The 20411-nt window shown below is 40.4% G+C and overlaps 1 protein-coding gene across 2 annotated transcripts in view; it reads left to right on the top strand.

Annotated features, from left to right (window-relative positions):
- The window catches only part of arid4b (AT-rich interaction domain 4B), a 172844-nt gene that overhangs the window by 141173 nt on the left and 11260 nt on the right, over positions 1 to 20411 (top strand). The window contains exons 17-21 of one of the 2 annotated variants that reach the window (XM_060852544.1): positions 475 to 659; positions 3781 to 4035; positions 6962 to 7046; positions 12340 to 12547; positions 14005 to 15177. In XM_060852544.1, coding sequence (XP_060708527.1) covers positions 475 to 659; positions 3781 to 4035; positions 6962 to 7046; positions 12340 to 12547; positions 14005 to 15177 — 1906 coding nt within the window. The remainder of the gene's footprint in view (positions 1 to 474; positions 660 to 3780; positions 4036 to 6961; positions 7047 to 12339; positions 12548 to 14004; positions 15178 to 20411) is intronic. The other variant, XM_060852551.1, reaches the window with a different exon arrangement.

Raw genomic sequence — 20411 nt, 5'->3', positions numbered from 1 at the left:
TTCATAGCTGTTGTGTTTATATACATCATAATATACTCTTGAAGCGTAGTCACGATTAATTCCTCTGTGGTACAAAATTCTTTGCTTAGATTCTTCTGTGGTTCTGCATATGGCTGACTTTCTGTTGAAGATCTCAGTATTGATAGCTCTGGGAAAACATATTGCATTCAGAGCAGGAAAGTACAGAGTTGATCACAGTTTATGAGTCATTCCTCCCTGAAAAATTAAACCAGCTAACTATTTATAAACTCGGAACCAGATTATCTGTCAAGAATGAATGATTATTCATCTGAAAATGAAGCAGTTTAATGTTTTTTTTTCCTGATGAGCTGCTAATGTCACATGGGCTCCCATGAAAGAAGAAACACATTACAATTTCTGCAATGCCTGGGAGCAGGTCACCCACCAGCTAGTTGAAAAGAAAATAGGCCTGCACATTTTGCTGCATTTAACCAAGCTGTTTTATCTTCCCAGACGCGAAAGAAGTATCCATCGGAAATTCCAGTACAAACTCCAGACTCCAGAAAAGACAGCAGCAAAGTGAAAACTGAAGACTGTGAAGAAAGCAAGGGAAATCAAATCAATAGTGTGAAAGACTTTACCAGATGTAAAACTGAAGAGTTAAAAACAGAAAAATTGGAAAATAATGGAAAACAGGGGTGAGTATTTGATCATTTAAAATTATAACATTGCATCTAACTGCTTGCCCTCGTTAAGTTGCACTAAATATTACATGATCATTTGATGTAAATCTGATGTTTTTAAATCATGGGATGACGTGTCAGCTGAATTTGTTAAAGGAGCCCATTTTGATTGGCCTGAAATAAGAATGTAACATTCAAAACATTTTTCCACAGCTTGTAACAGTGAAGTAGGATGCAAAATTGGCATCACCATCAATGTAAGCTTTACTTCGAAACTACAACATTTTAGAAAGGCCTTTGTCATTGGCGTGATGGACCTTGCTTCTGTCAGGCATTAATATTCCTGCCAGTTGGAAGGCAATAAGCAAGTGGACAGACTTCAATAAGAATTGTGTGTGTTTGCTGTCAGAAATGTTTCAAGTGATAGAGGGAAGTAGAGAAAGATATGAGGGCGATAGAGACACATGGTGAGGAGAGACAAGGTGGCAGAGGTATGCGCAGATATATGTATGTGTCTATATATAATTACATACATAGATCGCTTCATCGAATATATCCATGAGGTAGTGAGATATGGATAGGGAGATTGTGAGCGACACGGTGAAAACTGATACAGATGAAGATGGGACTGATTATAGAAATCACAGTTGCATGAATAAGCATAATGATGAAGTAGTCAACTCTGTCCAGTAACACCCACATAGGCATTATTTAAGTTTGAAATTAGAAAAGCTGCTGGAGACAGCAATATCGGATAGTAAGTAAATCAGCACAGGTAACTACTAGAATCAGGGACTGGAATCTCAGCACAGGAATAGCTAATAATAGCGAGGTTGGGTATAAGAGGTGATGATTTGGTGTTTTCTTGCCTTGAGAGGTTTGAGAGGCACTTGACAGAAAACTTGCCATGATGTTTGTCCTGACTTTATTGAATGGATTGTGAATTAAACCAAATGTGAGGACTGAATTGCTCAAATTTATTTTAGCTTTAGATAGTATTGTTACTTCCTACCCTTCAGTCAATTAAAGTGCAAACAAGACTTAGTTCTAACTATACGGGTGATTACCTTAATCAGAAACTCATTTAAAACTCCCTGTAGCAATCATCTTGCAGTGTAGAACCATTTGTATTTCTGTTGTACAGGAAACACCTTCGAGCACGTTACAGAGCAGGTAAAAGAAAGGAAGAAAAAGAGGAAGAAGTAGAGAATAGCGCAAATGATAGGCTCTACCAAAGGGCAGAAATTTTCCTCTTTTACTTTTTATATAACCCAATTTTCTAATCAACCTGTTCAGATGTCATACACCTCTGGAGCAGGTGGGATTTGAACCTAGGCCTCCCTGTTTAGAGAGGTTCCACTGCACCACCAGAAGGGCCCTCAATATGGGATACTTGATGAATTTGCATGTCATCCATGCTATCCTACTCTGTGTCACTCCAATTTTAGTATTACTCAAGCTTTTCATCTGGAGTTGCTTTAATGGAATAATACCTGCCCTCAAATTTTGAGTGTTACGTTATAAAGGACGCCATGTTACTTGAGAAACTTTCCTAGTTTCTTGGATCTGCAAGTTTTGGAGTTTGCCAGCCCGATAGAATGAGCTTGGAGGCATGGAGGAGAATGCACTGCCTGTCACCCTGACATTTTTACCAGTTATAGGAGATGTGAAGGTTGCTATCCCACCCAGAATTCAATTGTCACTCAAGGGGCCCTATCTTTGTGCCACTGGCATTGTGCCAGCTGCAGGTGGGTCCTCCGCCAGGTGTAGAGACTGCTTGGAGAACCATGGCAACTCTCTGTCATTTGGGGTGGTTTGCCTGGACTGGTACTGTGGCCCACAGGCTACGATGACTGCCTAAGCAGCAACACTATGTCATTTTCCCTTACTAACCTCCACTCTCACTCCTCACCAGAGTGTGCTTGATTGCCCTGGTGACCCCCAAATCCACCATCTGGCCGTAAGGGTGGCGTCCGGCTCTGCAGCACTCAGCTGGGTGCAGTCCCAGCAGTTGTCACCACTCCTGATGGTGCTGTCATTAGCAACAGGCTGCCAGCCCTCTGAGAACTCCTGAGGATGGGATCCTCCTTTTTTTGAAAAGGGATGCAAGGCCCAAGGACAGCTCAAAATTTGTTAGATGGGCCTAAAATACAGCTGAAAATCTTTCATATGGCCTATGATTACTGAATCATCATCATTGGCATCGTCAAAGTTCAGCCTGTTGTGTTTAATGCCACATTTATCTGCATATTCATTAGATTGTTGATTCTGTCTGATATAAGTGCTCTGATTTTAAGCTGTAATTGTCAATGTGCCATCAGTGCTATGATAAGTCTTTTCCAAACCTTCAAGACTGCAAAATATATCGACAGGACAAACCAATAACTCAAAATAAAAGTGGATTTTGGATTGAGTTGCCTGACGTTAGAGGTTATGATAGATGTGCTCACAGAGTCTAGATTAGAGTAGTGCTGGAAAAGCACAGCAGGTCAGGCAGCATCAGAGGATCTAGACTCTGGTTTCCAGCATCTGCAGTCCTTGTGTTTACCTAGATATGCTCACAGGTTTGGTGGGGTAAGAGCTAGTGTTCAGGATCTTTCCTCACCCTGTTCTGTGTCTACTTTGTGTCTCTGATCCATTCATCTTAAATATTTGAAATTTCCAAATCTTGCAACAAATAATTCATGAAGTATAATCAATATATGCTCACTTTCTCAGAGACAGGGAATTTTCTGGCTCTCCCATTTGTCTGTATCCTAGAGGGATATGACTTGGGCCTCAGCTGATTGCACCAGTGCAAACCTAGCTAGATAGAAGTTAAAAACACTACATGAAAGCACTTTTTAAATTGTATTTTTAAACTATTGCAACATTTTAAGGATTAAAATTATACACAATTAGTTATTAATCGTTTGATGATCTCTGGATCCATTTTGAGCATAAGTTCTAATGTTTGCATCATACTAATCAGGGCAAGTGTTAAGGGTGTCTGAGTTTTGGCAGAGAACCAAGTATGACAATATGATGCACCACTAAATAACTGTGATGAACTTTATTGTAAATATGAAGTATAACAAAAGGCAATTGTTAACTTTTTTGTGAAACACACAAATGTTTTTCATTTATCTGGGGTTAGAGACGAAAGCAGTAAAGAGGATGAGGAAGATGAAGAGGATGAGGAAAATGAAGAGGAGGAAGATGATGATGAAGAGAGGGAAGAGGAGGAGGAGGAGGAGGAGGAAGAATTTGAGTGCTATCCAGCAGGAATGAAAGTTCAAGTGAGATATGGTCGAGGAAGAAACCAGAAGTTGTATGAAGCGAGCATTAAAGATTGTGATGTAGAGGGCGGAATGGTCCTGTACCTGGTGCATTACTGTGGCTGGAATGTGAGGTGAGTTAAAAGTTAGAAATCACATATCTCCCTTTGAGCTGTTCAAGGGGCATGCCATGCAGAATAAGTTATTGCATTGTATGGCCTCCTGTTTTACTGTCTCTTCTCCAGTAAGTTATGTTGTCCTTCTAGATGGTTGCCTTGAAATTTGTCGAATGTGATTGGCAACTTGCTTCCCTCCCTCTTTCTCTCCCCTGCTCATTCCCTGACTCATCATTTCCTCCCCCCGCCCCTGCACTGCTCACCCCATCTTTGCCTCCTGCTCACCCATTCCAGTTGGTGTGAATCTTAACTTAATTGATACTTTTTAAATAAAAGAGAAGCTTCAATGCTAGTAGCCTCATTGAGTATTTTACTACATGTGCCAAAAAATGGCCATTTGTATTAGCCATAACACTTTAATTCTGAATGAAAGGCTTTAGAGACATTTAAAAAGATTCTTCATGGTAATGACATTAAGTGGGCAGTTTCAGCTATCTAGGTCCCTTGAGTCCATTGAGTCCATAGATAGCTGAAAGTATGGCTATGAATGGTGGTGCAATGAAAGCTGGACTATGCAAAATGGCAGAATTAGAAGAATGCAGAAGTCATATTCTGTGTGATTTTACATACTAGTAAACTGAAGCACAAATGGGAATGGAAGGAAGGAGAGTCAAACTCTGGGCATGCTTTCATGGGCACACTAAACACTTGTTACATCTAGCTTGGATTCTTAGTTCTAATGTAGCTATCGTTTGGATCTATTTTGGAACTTATGGTAATCAATGATAGACTTCCTGTTAGAGCATTTTTTTTTTCAACCTTGGAGGCCTAAATATGTTAGCACATTGCACTGCAACTGTCTATGTATAATTTTCTCCATTCATTATAACATGGATCATTCTAGTGTTTTATAAGTACCAGTCTTTTTTCATGTGGAAAGACTTAAAAAGGAGCTATGGGGCAACTTTTTCATGCAGAGGAGGGTGCTTATATGGAATGAGCTACCAAAGGAAGTAGTGGAGGCTGGTGCAATTACCACATTAAGAGGCATCTGGATGGGTATATGAATGGGAGGGGTTTGAAGGGATGTGGGCCAAATGCAGGCAAATGGGACTAGATTAATTTAGGATATCTGGTCTGCATGGGCGAGTTGGACTGAAGGATCTGTTTCCATGTTGTACTTTCTATGACTATGTCAATTTCCATGGACTGCAGTTACAGGCTGTAGTTACAACTGGGCACCAGTTTGTTAACATAGTGCGTTACAGATAAAGCTTGTAAAGTATTTTTCAAAAATGACTATCCTTCCTTCATGAAACAAACTGCTTCGAATGATAGAGTGCGTTCATTTTGTTACTCTGATTCTATTTTGCAAACTAAAAATAGATCAGTGGATTTAAACCATGTTGTGTACACAATGTTCCCTTGTTTCTTGAACAAAAATTTGATATGAGATCAGAAAAGATATTATAAATGATGACTAAAAACTGGGCCATGGATGTAGGTTAAGAAGGATCTTAAAGGAGAACAGAGAGCAATAGAGATGGAAAAGAGGAAATTCCTCTCCCCAAACGGCTGAATGTACAACTGCCAATAATGAAACCATGAAGGCTAGGGATATGTAAGAGACCAAAACTATAGGATGATGAAGATCTCGATGCATTGTAGGATTGAAAAGAGGTTACAGAGAGAAGGAGGGGTGAGGCCATGGAAAAATTTGAAAATGAGGATGAGAATTTTAAATGAAGGTACTGCATACTAAGGTTGGTGAGCACAGCCCTCGGTGCAAATCGGGATATGGGCAGCAGAGTTTTAATCCGTATAAGTTTGCAGAGCATGCGAGATGTAAGGGCAGCCTCCAGCAATATTTGGAGATGCCTGAGCTATGCTAAGATTTGGCTGTAAAGATGTAACGTGGGGGACAGTAGGTGTAAAATGTTATTTCCCCCCGACAAGTATCAGTGCAGACTTTGCTCGGTTACTGACCTGAAATGGGACATTTGGAGACTATTAAGAGAAAGATCAGAACAGTTGCATCTCATGCTGATGCGCTATTAGAAATTAACCTAACAACAGATTTCAGGCTGTTCCTTATAGCAAAGGTAATCATCTTGTGAAAGATAATTGGAGAGGGTTGGGTGAAAGAAATCCAGTTATCCTGGTTAAATGTTAAAATCTTCAAAGTTATTTCAAAATGTAATAGATTTTCCTAAATTTCCCCAACTTTCCTGAGTGTTTGTAATGGTCAATGGAATAGACTGTTTATATGAAGAGATGGTGGGGAATGCTTTGATAATAAGTTGAATCTGCTACTTGTACAGATTCTGATACACTGTTTTACAAGTGGACAACAAAACAATGCTTTAATGACACCATAAAATCTATTTAAATTATACAAATGCTACAAAAGGGAAGTAAAACTCCATAAAAGCCATTTTGCACCAGCATTCCATTTACTATCTGAGCCATTCACTAATGACGTGATTACGTTTTTCATTCCAGTTAAACTGCTTAACAAAAGATTGGTCCATTGTTAACACTTGCAATATCTGGCTTTAACAGACCATTTAACGGAAACTGCATTTTGAAAATGTTGTGCTTGTAGAAGTGCCCTGTTGTAAATGAACTTTGTTTTATCAGCAGCGTTTCAATGTTTGTTCTAATCTGCTGCACATTTGAAATACATCATCTAGTCATTTTCAATAAAGTAGAAGTCTTCTGCCTTCCAAAGTGCAATTAGCTAATTTTGTAAAGCAGTGATGGTGCTACGAGTTAAATACACCAAACTTCATTTCCAACAAGGAGCACATAATGAAGGTGTGACTACAGTCTGAATGTTCAAGCACAGCTGTTTGGAGGTTCTGAATGTACCCCTCATGTTTGCTTGTAATTTGCGCTGTCTTTCTAACATTACTGGAGCTTGTACTTTGTTTTTGTCTATCAGGTACGATGAATGGATTAAGGCAGAAAAAATAGTGCGACCTGCAGACAAAAATGTCCCAAAAATTAAACACAGAAAGAAAATAAAGGTAAGCACAGTGGCATGTGGCCATCCTTAGCCAGACGGCTAAGGTTACCATGAAATTCATCTCAACCTCTCCCAGCCTGAGACATGGTGACCCTTGGATTAAATCCAGCAATTGTCTCTTTAATGAGATAGCAGCCCTCTGGTCTGTTGCAAATATGGTAACGTTACCTGTAGCTGAAAACGTGATATACTAATTAAACAGTGCAAGTACTTTGCAAGGAACAAATACTTTGTAGACAGCAATAGATTTTTTGAATACAAAGGGAATTGAGGGCTGTGGTGAAAATGGAGATGAGAGACAGAATCAACCAGAATCCTATTAAATGGCTTACTACTTATATTTCCTACCTTTATAAAGACAAACTATAATCGCAAAGGCTCTTGTGTCTTATAAAGGATTTCTATATCAGAATCTCAAATCTGTGGAATTGTAGCAAGACTGATGCCCTGAATTTTCAAATAATATAGAATCTACAATTTGGAAACATACCATTCAGCCTAACTTATCTGTTTGAGTCTATTCTGTACGTGAGCAGTTGTTCTAAACCTGCTTGCCTTTTTGGTCCACATTCCTTTATTCCTGTTCCATTCAACCTGACATGATTTGTGCTTCAATCATTAAATATGATACTGCAACTTCCCACACTCGGTATACAAAAAGTAAGTTCTACTCTTTGTCCTTAGAAAGAGTCCTTATTCATTGAGCCCCCCCCAGTATCCTCAATATGTAGGAACAGTTGATCCCTTCATAGTTTTAAACACGTTTTTGAGTAATCTTTTAACTTCCTCTGTTCTGAACAAAAAGTACCAATTTTTCATCATTTAAGTGTTTGCACGTAGCCCAACATGGTAATGGTAAACTGTGTCTGTTACCTATGACCTCTATGCTAGCTCAACATCTTTCATATTGTGTGACGCCCAAAATAAAATTGAAAGATAAATTAATTACTCATCTTGATTTTCACTTGAACTCCCCAGAAGATGGCAGATTTTTGGGGCTTGCTGAAGTGACCACTTTTGGTATATGAATCTTGATTGGGAGACATTTAATCAAAGACACAAAAGAACAGTACAGAACCTTGTCTACAACTCAGTTAATATGCAACATGAACATTTTCCAGCATGGCTCACTGGTTAAATAGAAGTAACTTGGCTTTATACAGATCCCCTCAAAACATCAGGACACTCCAAAGCACTTTACAGCTGTTAAAGTCCTTTTAAAATCACTGTTGTAATATAACAGCCTTAATTTGCACACAGCAAGACCCCACAATCAGCAGTGTGAACGGATAACTTGTTTTAAGTGATCGTGATCAATGTTAACCCAGGATATTGGAGCAAACTCCCCTGCTCCTGTCCAAAATAGAAATGGATCTTTTACATTGACCTAAAGACGCAACTGGGACGCTATATAACATCTCACCCAAAAGGCTAATATAGAAACCGAGCACCGTAGAAAATAGGAGAAATTGTTAATCATTCAGCCCTTTGAGTGTGCTTCACCATTCACTATGATCATACCATCTCAATACCCTGTTCCTGCTTTCTCCCCATACCCTTTGATCCATTTGGCTCCAAGGGCTGTTATCTAACCCCATCTCGAAAACGTTCAATGTTTTGACTCACTGTTTTCTGTGGCAGAGAATTCCACAGGCTCACCACTCTCTCTGGGTGAAGAAATGTCTCCTCATCTTAGTTCTAAATGGCCTACCCTGTATCAAAGCACAAAGAATAGGCCCCCAGGTACAGGCCCTTCAGCCAACCAAGCCTGTGCCTACACACAACATCTTTCTAAACTAAAAACCTTCTGCCTCTACATGGTCCGTATCCCTCCATTCCATGCTTTTTCATGTATCTGTCAAGATGCCTCTCAACTATTGCTATTGTATCTGCTGCTATCATCCCTGGCAGTGCATTTTCAGGCACTTCCACCCTCTGTGTAAAAAGACTTGCCACTCACAAATCCTTTAAACTTTCTTTCTTCTACCTTAAACCTTTGTCCCCTCATCATTAACGTTTCTACCCTGGGAGAAAAACTCTTGACTATCCATGCCTCTCAATTCTGTAAACTTTTGTCAAAACGTGCCTCAGTCTCTGATGTTCAAGTGAAAACAAACCAAATTTGTCCAATCTCTCCTCAAGCTAATAACCTCCAGACCAGGCAACCTCCTGGTAAATCTTTTCTGTGCCCTGTCCAAAGCCTCCATGATCTTCAGTTTTGGTTGCCACACAACCAGTACATAATGTTCCAAACTATGGCCTAACTAACGTTCTATATAACTGTAACCTACTTGCCAATTTTTATAAATTATGTCCTGACTGATGAAAGCAAGCATGCCATATGCCTTCTTGACTACCATATCACTTACGTTGTCACTTTCAGGGAATTATGGACCTGTATGCTTATATCCCCCTATGTTAATGCATCTAAGGGTTCTGCCATTTACTGTATACTTTCCTCTCTGCATGAGACCTTACAAGATGCATTACCTCACACTTGTCCAGATTAAATTCCACCTGCCATTTCTCCGCCCAAGACCCTAACCTATCTATATTCTGCTGTATCCTCTGGTAATCCTGTTCACTGTTTGCAGCTCCCCCAATCTTTGTGTCACTTGCACTAAGATCAGACCATCTACATCCTCCTCCATATTGTTTTTATGCACCACAAACCACAGATCTTCAGTCAGAAAGATAACCTACTCTCTCTCTCCTGTGACCAAGCCAGTTCTGTATCCACCTTATCAGCTCACCATGAATCCGATCTAACATCACCTCTGTATGAGCCTGCCATGAGGATCCTAACACTGTAACTTCTGGTTCTGGGCCACATGGCCATGGGTGATACGCTTCCTGCATTTACTAGTTTTGTTTGAATTTTATAGATTTCTTTGAGATCCCCCTCCATTTTTTAAACCAATCCAGTCTCACTTCATACATCAGTCCTGCCTTCCCAGGAATTAGTCTAGTAAATGGAGGGACTAATTTACTAGACTAAAATTAGTAGTCTAGACAGAGATATACCAGACCCAGTAAGATGGGGTGTGACAGGGTTTAATTTCTACCTGCAACTCCCTGTTCTATATAATATAGAAACCCATTTTGCCCCCAACATTTGTTTCTGTAATTTTGAACTATATTCTTGCTCTCTTTGGAGACTGGGAAGACCAGAAAAACTTTGCAGTGTCACATTTTTTAAAAATTGCATGTGTTTTTCTCACTTGCTTGGAATGCTCCTCTTTGCTAATTTTGAAAATAATGGAGTTAGGCATAGAACCTATTTGACTGAGTTGGTGGTTGAAGGTAGGAGTGGTGTGATGAACCCTCCAGGAATACAAATATTCAACCAGAGTTGGTAACCATAATTGAAATGAAAAGGCTAATTTATCTCTGGTATGAAGAATGTAGGTATTTAAATTGTTTATAGTTGTCGGTAGATAAACTGGAAATTCAGAAGAAAGAGCTTTTCTCAGGGAGCAATGAGTATGGAACTCACTTTAATTGACTATTATGTGTGTAGTTTAAGGAAACATTGGGTGAACAAATGAGGAAGGAGAGACGAGAAGTTTATGCTAATTGAATTTGATAAGGGAGGCTGGGTGAAGGCTCTATGTGCACAAGCACTTCTTTCAGTGCCGGCTGCTCTATCTAACATATGGAAGTTGTAATCGGAGTATGTGAATCAAATTTTAAAAATTAAATATCTCTTGAATTATTGTATCCATTACCCTTATTGCCATTGAGACATCTATGGTAATGTACCCCTTTTCTGTTTATTTTACTGGGTCTAACAAATTTATCAAGGCTGCCTTGTCCACAATTAGTGAATCATTTTCTAATTGGGAATAACCCACTGTGGACAGAAGCGAGAAGGATATTGACATGAATTTTGTTGCGGGTTTTCTTGTATTTTTGTCTCCCTTCGATCCTTGCCACCCTCCCTAAATATGCTGACTTGAACATCATTATTTAGGAGATGGAGAAATGAATGAAAAATATGGCACACAGTGCCATCTGGCATAACCCAAACCTATAGGTTTGCTGTAGTTTACTTTTTATGCTCAAAAGTTAGACTTTTTTAAATGTTCATAAAGCTTCCTTCATCCTTCTATTATTCCATATCTAATTCTTCATTCTAATTTTTCATTCCATTTTCAGTGTAAAAAGCCAAACATGACTTTTCATGCAAGCCTTAATTATCCAATTAAGTATTTTTCTTGTTTTCTGCTTCAGTGGCATTTCAAGCTGTTGTTGATTATAACCTGATCGAGCTGCATAATGCAGAGACTTTGCTGTGAATTTTAATTTATGACTATTACTAATGGAAAACCCACTGAAACCACAATTCTGTGCAGGAAATGTCTCAGGTGTATTTGTTCTTTTCTTGTTACTTTCACTTGTACTCCTGATTATGCACCAGAAATAGGTTTGCAGGTAACATCACCCACAAGCTACTTGGAGGAAAGAATGTGATCATCAGATGAATCATCTTGTATTTGGTGTAGTGTGCTTCAGGCTTTCGTGTAGTCAGTAGCCTCCTGGATTATGCTGCCACTTTTATATTGATCCAAAGATGTAGATGTGCACCAATATAATAATGTCATTATTGGTTATATCTGTTAATGTAATGCAGACTATTGTCTTGGTTTATTGGTCCTGTGAATTTATATGACTACTATTTTGAACATATCTCAAATATATAAATCATTGATAAGAACAGAAGTGGGTCAACCACCCTTTGAGAGTGTTCCACCATTAATGACTAATCTGTCCTTGAACTCCATTTACCTGCTTTTGATTAATTTAACCACTTATCGAACAAAAATCCATGATCTGAAGTTTTTGTAGGAGAGAGGTTACCAGGTTTCCAGAATGCTTTGTGTGAAGAAGTGTCCATGATGTCGCACCAAAATACCGAGCTTTGATTTTAAGGTTATGCTATTTGTTCTCAATTTCCCCTGTCAGACAAAACAGCTTCTTTCTATCTATCATTAAGGATTGTCTAATCATCATAAATTCTTCCATCACCCTTTTAAAATTATACACTCAGAATACACACCCGAGCCTACTAGTCTAGTCTTAGTCACGTGTCCTGATAATTCGACTCATTTACTCCCAGTATAATTTTAGTGAACCTAATACTCCACTTCTACAGTCCTACTGTAACTTTTATCTGAAGGTAGCACTCTCCTTACAAAATATACAGTTTTTCATAAGCTCGATCCTTGTTAAAGATTAATCTACAAAATAAATGGCATTTGCCAAAAGAAAAATACATGATATCTGCATTTCAGGGCAAAGTGGATAAAGAAAAGGAAAGTAGTGATAAAAAAGATAAAGATGATAAATCTCCCAGCAAGTCTGCAAGAGTCCATCGGCTTTCAAAGTCTCCAGCTCACCCGGTATCTTCAGACATTTCACCAGTATTAATTGGAGTTGGAACAAGAGGCTGTGAGCCAGACAATTCGACAGAAGGCCATTCCATTCTCAATGGAGTACAAGGTATTCACTTCCTTTCAAGTCAAGCTTTAAGTAGTGAAGTGATTTACACTTCATGTGTGTATGGAATTATAAATTACTGCCTGGAAGTTGCACATTCACTTTTCATATGTTCATATTCATCAAATACTTTTATTTTGGACGTGACAGATGTCATTGGCAGAGAACATTAAGCTATAGATGCTGCTGTTAGCTCCTGAGAAAAGCACAACTAAATAAAAGCATCCTCATTAATTCTACAGTTACTGCTATTAATAAGCTATCCTGAATTGATTCCAAGACTGCAATCTTACTCTAATAAATTGTGGACTTGTCAGGCTTGTCTTCCATGCCATCTCTGTGTAATTTTTGTAATTCATTCATAGCCAGAGTGTGTCACCGTTTTAGAAAGGCTAGCATTTATTGCTCGTCCTCAGTTGTTCATGGGAAGGTGGTGGTGAGCTGACCTTTTGAACTGTTGCAAATCCACATAATTTAGAAACACCCACTAGTTGTTCCTGGATTCTGAGCTGGTTACAATGGCGGATCAGTATCCTGCTGCCACCTCCAGTATTATATGCACTTACAACCCCGGGTCTGTTTCTGCAGGCTCCTTATATTGTACCCTCTCTTTTATATCGCCTCTCCTCCTTCCTGCCAATTACATCACTTTGTATGGCTTTGTAATAAATTTAATCTGCCACATGTTTATATGTTTTACCAATGTATATACACTTAAAGTCTTCCACTTACTTCCTGAACATTTGGTGTTGTCAGCAAATTTTGAAATACATCCAGTTTTCATTTGTATTGAACCTTTATGATTTCATATATGCCAGAAGTGGTTTATAGCCATGAAAGTACTTTTGAAGGGTCGGCAATGTTGTTACTCTAGAAATGATGACTGCCAATTTGCACACAGCAAGATCCCACAAACAGAAATGAGATGAGTCATCAGATGAAGTGTATTTTCAGAAGGTTGCTCAGGGGATAAATGTTCTCCAATCTTATTGAAGAAGTATGGGCTCGAGTCTCTTTTGGTGGGATTTGAAAATCTGTGACCGTATCGGGCATACCTGCTGAACCACAGCTGATTACATGTAAAACTGGCCCAGACTGAGAAATGTCATCGTCCATCACCAAGAACTAGGTGAAAATGAGTTTATCTATTTGAAAAGGTGAAAGGTTGGGGGTAAACCATCTTCCCTTTGTACCACAGTCAGCAACAGCTGTTCAGATGTGGTCAGATCTGTTCAGATATCATCATGTGGTGCTTTTTTTGGATTGGCCAGGTGCTGTGCTGTATTTATTTGTCTCGCCCATGTCTGTGTAGCTTTTGGACCTGAGGTTTTATGAAAATTGAGACTCAATCAAAGGATACTTGATTAGATCAAAGGCCTGTTGAGCTAATGATGATTGGCATACTGCATTGGTTCATGTCTTTTCAGTCATGTTGATTTGTCTGTCTTTTATGTTCTCAGGTTCCGGATGCTCTGAGGAGAGTGATGATGATGACGATGATGATGATGGCACAGGATGTGAAGCCACCTGGAGAAAAGATCCGCACCAGGACACAACAATGCAGGAAAGGAAGGAGCAAGCCTTTCACGACCAGAGGAACTTTCCTGCTGCTGGAATGCCTCCAGCTAGTGTCAAGTTGGGAAGTATTTCAGACCCCCTAGAATGGGTAAGAAGGGGGAAATGTTCTGAAGACGAGGAGGAGGAAACTGTGAGATTGAAACCCACAGGTCAGAAAGAACCAAAAGAGAGGAGAGCAATGTCACATATGAAGCGTTCCCGGAGGAAAAGTGTTGAAGCTGAAGACTGGACACAAAAGGGGTCACCTAACTGCAAGGGTGAGAGGTCAAAAGGCAAAGAATCACTCCTCAACATCACTAGCAGCAGCAGCAGCTCCGATGAGGATGGTGAAAGAATTGAAATGAAAAACTCCCCCACCAGAAAACACAATGGATTACAGGATAAGAGGAAACCTCTGCACACCACTTCGTTTTCCAGTTTCTCAGAAATGCCTGAGAAAAGGATCAAGCTTTTAAATAGTTCCGAATTAAGGGTCCAGAATGCAAAAGTGAAGGACCGGAAAGACGTATGGTCAAGTATCCAGATCCAGTGGCCAAAAAAGGTTCTAAAGGAGCTCTTCTCTGATTCTGATACTGAGACCACGTCGAGCCCACCTGTGGCACCAGAAGAGGCAAAGGCTGATGGACCAGCCAAGACTGCCAAAGAGGAGGAGAGGCTGCCAGCCATGGAGGTCGAAACTGCACCATCACTTATCTCCCCTATCAGACCCAGCGAGGAGAAACCAGCTGAAAAGTTGGACAAGAAGGGAGAAATGCCCAGCAGTGGTAGTAACTCTGTGCTCAATACGCCACCCACCACCCCTGAGTCTCCAGTCTCAGTTACAGTGACAGAGGCCACCAGGCCACAGCCAAACACTGTGCTCGCTCAAACCTTGGCTCCAAGCCAGGAGGAAGTCCAAAGCATTAAGAGTGAAACTGACAGCACCAATGAGGTGGATAGCGTGACAGGGGAGCTGCAAGAGGGGCAGTCTGAAGGCAATGTTTCCCCAACAGGGTTTGATGCCAGCATTAGCTCCAGTAGCAGCAATCAACCCGAGCCAGAACATAAGGAAAAAGGTAAGCCATCACATGGGAACAAATCTCAGATGTTGCAAAGAGTTTGCTAGAACTCTTTAGCTGTGTTTTATATTAGTCATTGTCAATGTTAATGGGAGCACACATCTCCCAAAGTTTGCAATTAACACAGTCTGTTGTAAGTTCCTGCCTTTCATTGTTCTGAGAGAATCTTGTTGATGTAATTAGTATGGGTGCGCAAAGTTTGTGGGAATGACATGTTGAATTGGGATTAGTAAGATAATGTCAGTAATGGAATAACATGGCGACTGAAGGTGAGAAGACTTGCTGTTGCAGGATTGCTGATTCTACCGTTCTTCTGCATGCATTCTTTTTTAATCACTGAACTTAAACAAATTAGTGAGAATGGATGTTTGGATCCCATTTGTGTTTATAGTAAAGTGAAATGAGACTTACTTCTTCAAACATCTGACTGACATTTGCACTAAGGTCAGTCCAGATTCAGGCTATCTTTACTTGTAACTAGTTGCTGATGAGACTGCATAGCAGCCGTACTACAGTTGTGATATAAATGCAACATTAGTCAATGGGACGTCGTGACAAGGTGAGTGTGAGAGAGCATGTTGACACATACTCCTCTAGCAGGACTATTTGATACGTTACAAAATGTGCCAAAAAATTATAAAGACTGCAGTTGAAAAATCTATTGATCTATTTAATAACTCAGGCTTCTTCAAGTAGAATTATTTTGATTTGCTTTCTGAAGGCAAGAGGTTTCACTCTTAAAAGCCAATATCAAATTTAAATTTATACAAACATTTTTTGCCTGTGGGCAACACTTTTAACTGAATTCATGTTTTTTAAAAATGTGTATGTATTTGACGTGTAAGGTAAAGGTGACAGACCGTAGGGTTGGTCTGTCATTAGTGTGATAGTTTAACCTGAGGGTCACTGTGCCTGGGGTGAGGGGAGATTGAGAAGGATAACCCTTCATGGTAACCTCAGCTGTTGTGGAAATTGACCCCTTATTGTTAGCAGCACTCTGTGTTGGAAACCAGCCACCCAGCTCATTGAGCTAATTTCAGGTGTAGACATTGAAGCAGTTATTGCCCATCACAAATTAACTTTCACCTTTGAAAGGTGATGGTGAGCTACCTTCTTGTATTGCATTCCATGTAATGTAGAAACACCTGCAGTGTTGTCCGGTAGGGAGTTCCAAGATCTTGATCCAGTGACAAGTGACGGAATGTGAACTGCTTTCCGTATCAGGATGGTATGTGATTTCGAGAGGAGCCCCAGGAATGGGGGTGTTCCCACTCCATGCTGCCTGTGATCATTTATGTGGGGAAAACAACAGAGTTTGGAGAGTGCTACAGAGAATGCTGTGACAAATTGCTGCATTTCTTGTTAATACATTTTGGAAATTGTCTCTCGCACATTTTTCTCTCTTGCGCGCGCTGTCTCTTTCGCACACGCTCTCGCGCACTCTTTTTTTCTGTATCTCTTGTGCGCGCTGCCCCTCTCTCTTGCCCGCACACACTGTCTCTCTCTCGCGCTCTCTTGCCCGCACACACTGTCTCTCTCACGCTCTCTCGCCCACGCGCGCACTGTCTCAATCACGTTCTCGCGCTAACTCGCTCTCGCACACTTTTTCTATCTCTCACGCGCTGTGTCTCTCACAGTCTCTCGCGCACTCTTTTTCTGTCTCTCACGCGTGCTTGCTCTCTCTCGCGCGCGCTTGCGCACACTTGCTGTCTCTCGCACACCCTTTTTCTATCTCGCGCGCGTGCGCTCTCTCCCTCTCGCGCAGTGCCGTCTCTCACACACTCTCTGCACACACTTTTTCTGCCTCTCTCCACGCTCGCTCGCTTTCTCTCTCCCGCACTCTTTTCTGTCTCTCTCTCTTGCGCGTGCTTGCTCTCTCTCTTGCACGTGCTTTCTCTCGCGCGGGTGCTTGCTCTCTCTCGCGCGCGCTCGCTCTCGCACACATTTTCTATCTCACGCGCTGTCTCTCGCGCATTCTCTTGCGCACTCTTTTTCTGTCTCTCTCCGCACTCCTTCACTCCTCCTTGCGTGCATGCTGTCTCTCGTGCACTTTTTCTCTCTCTCACACTCATTTTCTCTCTTTTTCTGTCTCTCGCACGCTCGCTCGCTCACTCTTGCACTCTCTCTCTCTCGCTCTCTCCATCTCCTTCTCCACCTACTTGCTCAACTCCACCCCACCACCACCACCACCTCAGCATACATACTACTTTTTCCTGGCTGTTATCAATTGTGATAAAGAGTCACCAGATACAAGCAATAATTCTGCTTGCTTTCCACAGATGCTGCCAGACCTGCTGATTTGTGACAGCAATTTCTGTTTTTATCCCACTTCTCCCTTGTAACTATTGCATCGACCTGCCTACTTGACCATACTTTGTCATCTGACCTAATATTACCTTCTGTAGCTCAGGGGTCAAACTTTTTATGACATGCTTCTATGAACTATCTTGGGATGTTTTATTACACTCAGGTCCTATATAAATGAGTTGTTGTTATATTGCTAAAGCTTTAATTGGAGTAGAGTCAGTCACCACTAAAAATTGTAGAGTGATAATATTTCCTATAATCTGAATACTATAAATTTAATTAATACATTATGGGAACAGTAGCAACAGTTTAAATTGCAGGGTGCATGTACTCTGATTTTAATTGATATTTGCGGTTTGCTTTCTTGGCATCTTGGTGAATAACTGCCACCGTGTGGTGCTTGGTGGTATTAATGCAAAAATAAAAAGGTTTTGCCTTGTGTTTAAGGAGTACAGGTTTTCCATGTTTAAAGTGGTGAGTGAAAGGGTTGGGCAAGGGTACCAGCAATCCGCTTCTGATAGTGTAATTTCATTTTATGCAGTCAATAAATTAGAGATACCTCCCATTAGCGATGGCACCATTTTCTTTCTAGTGTTTTTATTGGAAACAAAAATAACTGCTACTCTCCCCTCCCTTCATCCAGCCCTCCATCTCACCCAGTCTCTCATTTTGAGGTCTTGCCCACTTGCTAACCTTCCTGCCTGATACATTCACAGTGTCTCTCGCACCCTCCGTCCCACCTTCTCATCATCTCCCTCCTGAGTACTCACTCTGAGTTTGGGAAATGGAAGAGGTGAGCGATTGATGTCAGGAGAGGCAACAAACTGGGGGCATGAAGCGGCAAACCTGAGTTGTTAAAAGTTAAAGGTTCTTCCTCAAAGTCATTAGGAGTGAGTAAGAGAATTGTTTTTTGGAGTCAGTCAGGTTCAGGGCAGTCAATAAGATTTTAATGTAACAATTACTGGTTAGGAACTGAGCTGACCATCATTACTTATCTCCAAATGGGAACGTGATTTTGTTCAGCATGTCAATTTTCATGAGCACATTTGGGTTGCTAACTGAGGGATGTCATTATCGCATCCTCTGTTCTCTATCTCTTTGGTCAGTGAAGCAGTCTTAAAGTGTAATCACTCTTAGAATTAGATTTAATGGTCACATGTACTCAAGTGTAGTAGGGGTGTACGAGGTCACCATTTTCCAGTGCTATCTTGATTACAAAATCAGAATTTTTAACAAACAGCAGAAATCAAAGAAAGCCAAAAGATAAGAAAAATGTCCAGATTGTAAAGTTTATATCTTACCTCAGGGAAATGTTTTGAAGAAGGTAACACAATAAAAGTGAGCAAAGTTGAGAGAAGTGTTGATGAAGTAACGAGAGAGGGATAATTTCCACTGAGCCAATAATCTGAGAACATCAATTTACGATCATAACCATGAAAATAAAAGGTCCGATTAGAGGAAGTTTCTAAACAAAACACGGAAAATCCTGCCAGAAATAGTAATGGGCGTAATGCTTTGACAGATTTCTTAAACATAGAACTCGCTACAAGTGATTAGCCTTGTTTCGTCAAGGGATAACAGGTGACCACTGCATTGAACAAAGCTTACCTCTTTCTGTTCACAATAATGCTGGAGAATCTTTTCCCTCGATCTGAGAAGATGGGCAAGTCTTGATTGAATGTTGGACATGAAAGATGATATTCTCAATTGGTACTGTACTGGGGGTGTCAGCCTGGATTGTGCGCTTCAGTAGCACATCCTCACTGGGTTCCTACAAGTCTTGTAATATTCCGAACTATATTGAATGTAAACTGTTATTCTGGCATCATACCTCATTTCATTTTCAATTATTGATGGACGTTCTAGCTCAAACCAGGAACTGAATGTGCTCAATGTGCATTAAACTTATTTTTTTTAATGCAAACTGTTCTTCAGATGGTATCTTAGCAATCTTCTATGTGATGTTAGATATATTTTCTCACTTCTCTGATACTGCAAGCTCAATATTGAGAATAGATTAAAAATAAATTACCTTCTGAAGCTGTTCCTCTGAATAAATCCTTGCTGTGGTGAAGTTCCCTCTGACTAAGTCACTTAACATTCTGGAGAATTATGATCTCAGGAAATTCTCTGAGCAGTGTGAACCATTACACCGAAATCAGAAGTTTGCACATTCAAGCCCCACTACAACAGCTGCATCACTAGCACTGGAAAATTACCCAGATATGACCTGTCCACAAAAGCAGGAGAAATCCAATCTCGTCCATCATTGCTCCTTCAGTCTACCAGTGATAATCAGCAAAGTGATGGAAGGTGTTATTGGAAATTATATCAGGAAGCACTAACACAGCAATAACCTCTTCACTGATGCTTAGTTTAGGTTCTACAAGGACTATTCAGCTCCTAACCTCATTATAGCCTTGGTCCCAATGTGGTTAACAGAGCCAAACTTCAGAGATGAGGTGAGAGAGTGTCCTTGATATCAAGGCAACATGTGAATTTGAATTTGAATTTCTGGCAAAACTGGAGTCAGTGGGAATTGAATGAAAAACACTCCAGTATTAGAATTAAACCCAGCACAAAGGAGGATCGTTGTGATTGTTGGAGGTCATCTCAGTCCCAGAATATCATTGCAGGAGTTTGACAGGGTAGATATTTTCTAAGGAACCTAATCAGATGTGTTTTTTCACACCTCTAGAGCAGATGAGACTTCTAAAGCCTGTTTACCATTGACAAGACTGATGTCAGGAGTGTGATAGAATACTCTCCATTTACCTGAATGTGTGCATCTCCAACAATACTGAAGACGTTTGACATCATACATGACAAATCAGTGACTAGACTGGTGTCCCATTAACTACCTTCAATATTCACTTCCTCCAACACTGACATACAATGGCAGCAGTGTGTACAATCTACAAGGT

Source organism: Hemiscyllium ocellatum, chromosome 3 (genome assembly GCF_020745735.1).
Source record: "Hemiscyllium ocellatum isolate sHemOce1 chromosome 3, sHemOce1.pat.X.cur, whole genome shotgun sequence".
Lineage (NCBI taxonomy): Eukaryota > Metazoa > Chordata > Chondrichthyes > Orectolobiformes > Hemiscylliidae > Hemiscyllium > Hemiscyllium ocellatum.
Note: the sequence above shows the minus strand (reverse complement) of the source record. Positions and strands in the feature narration are given on the sequence as shown.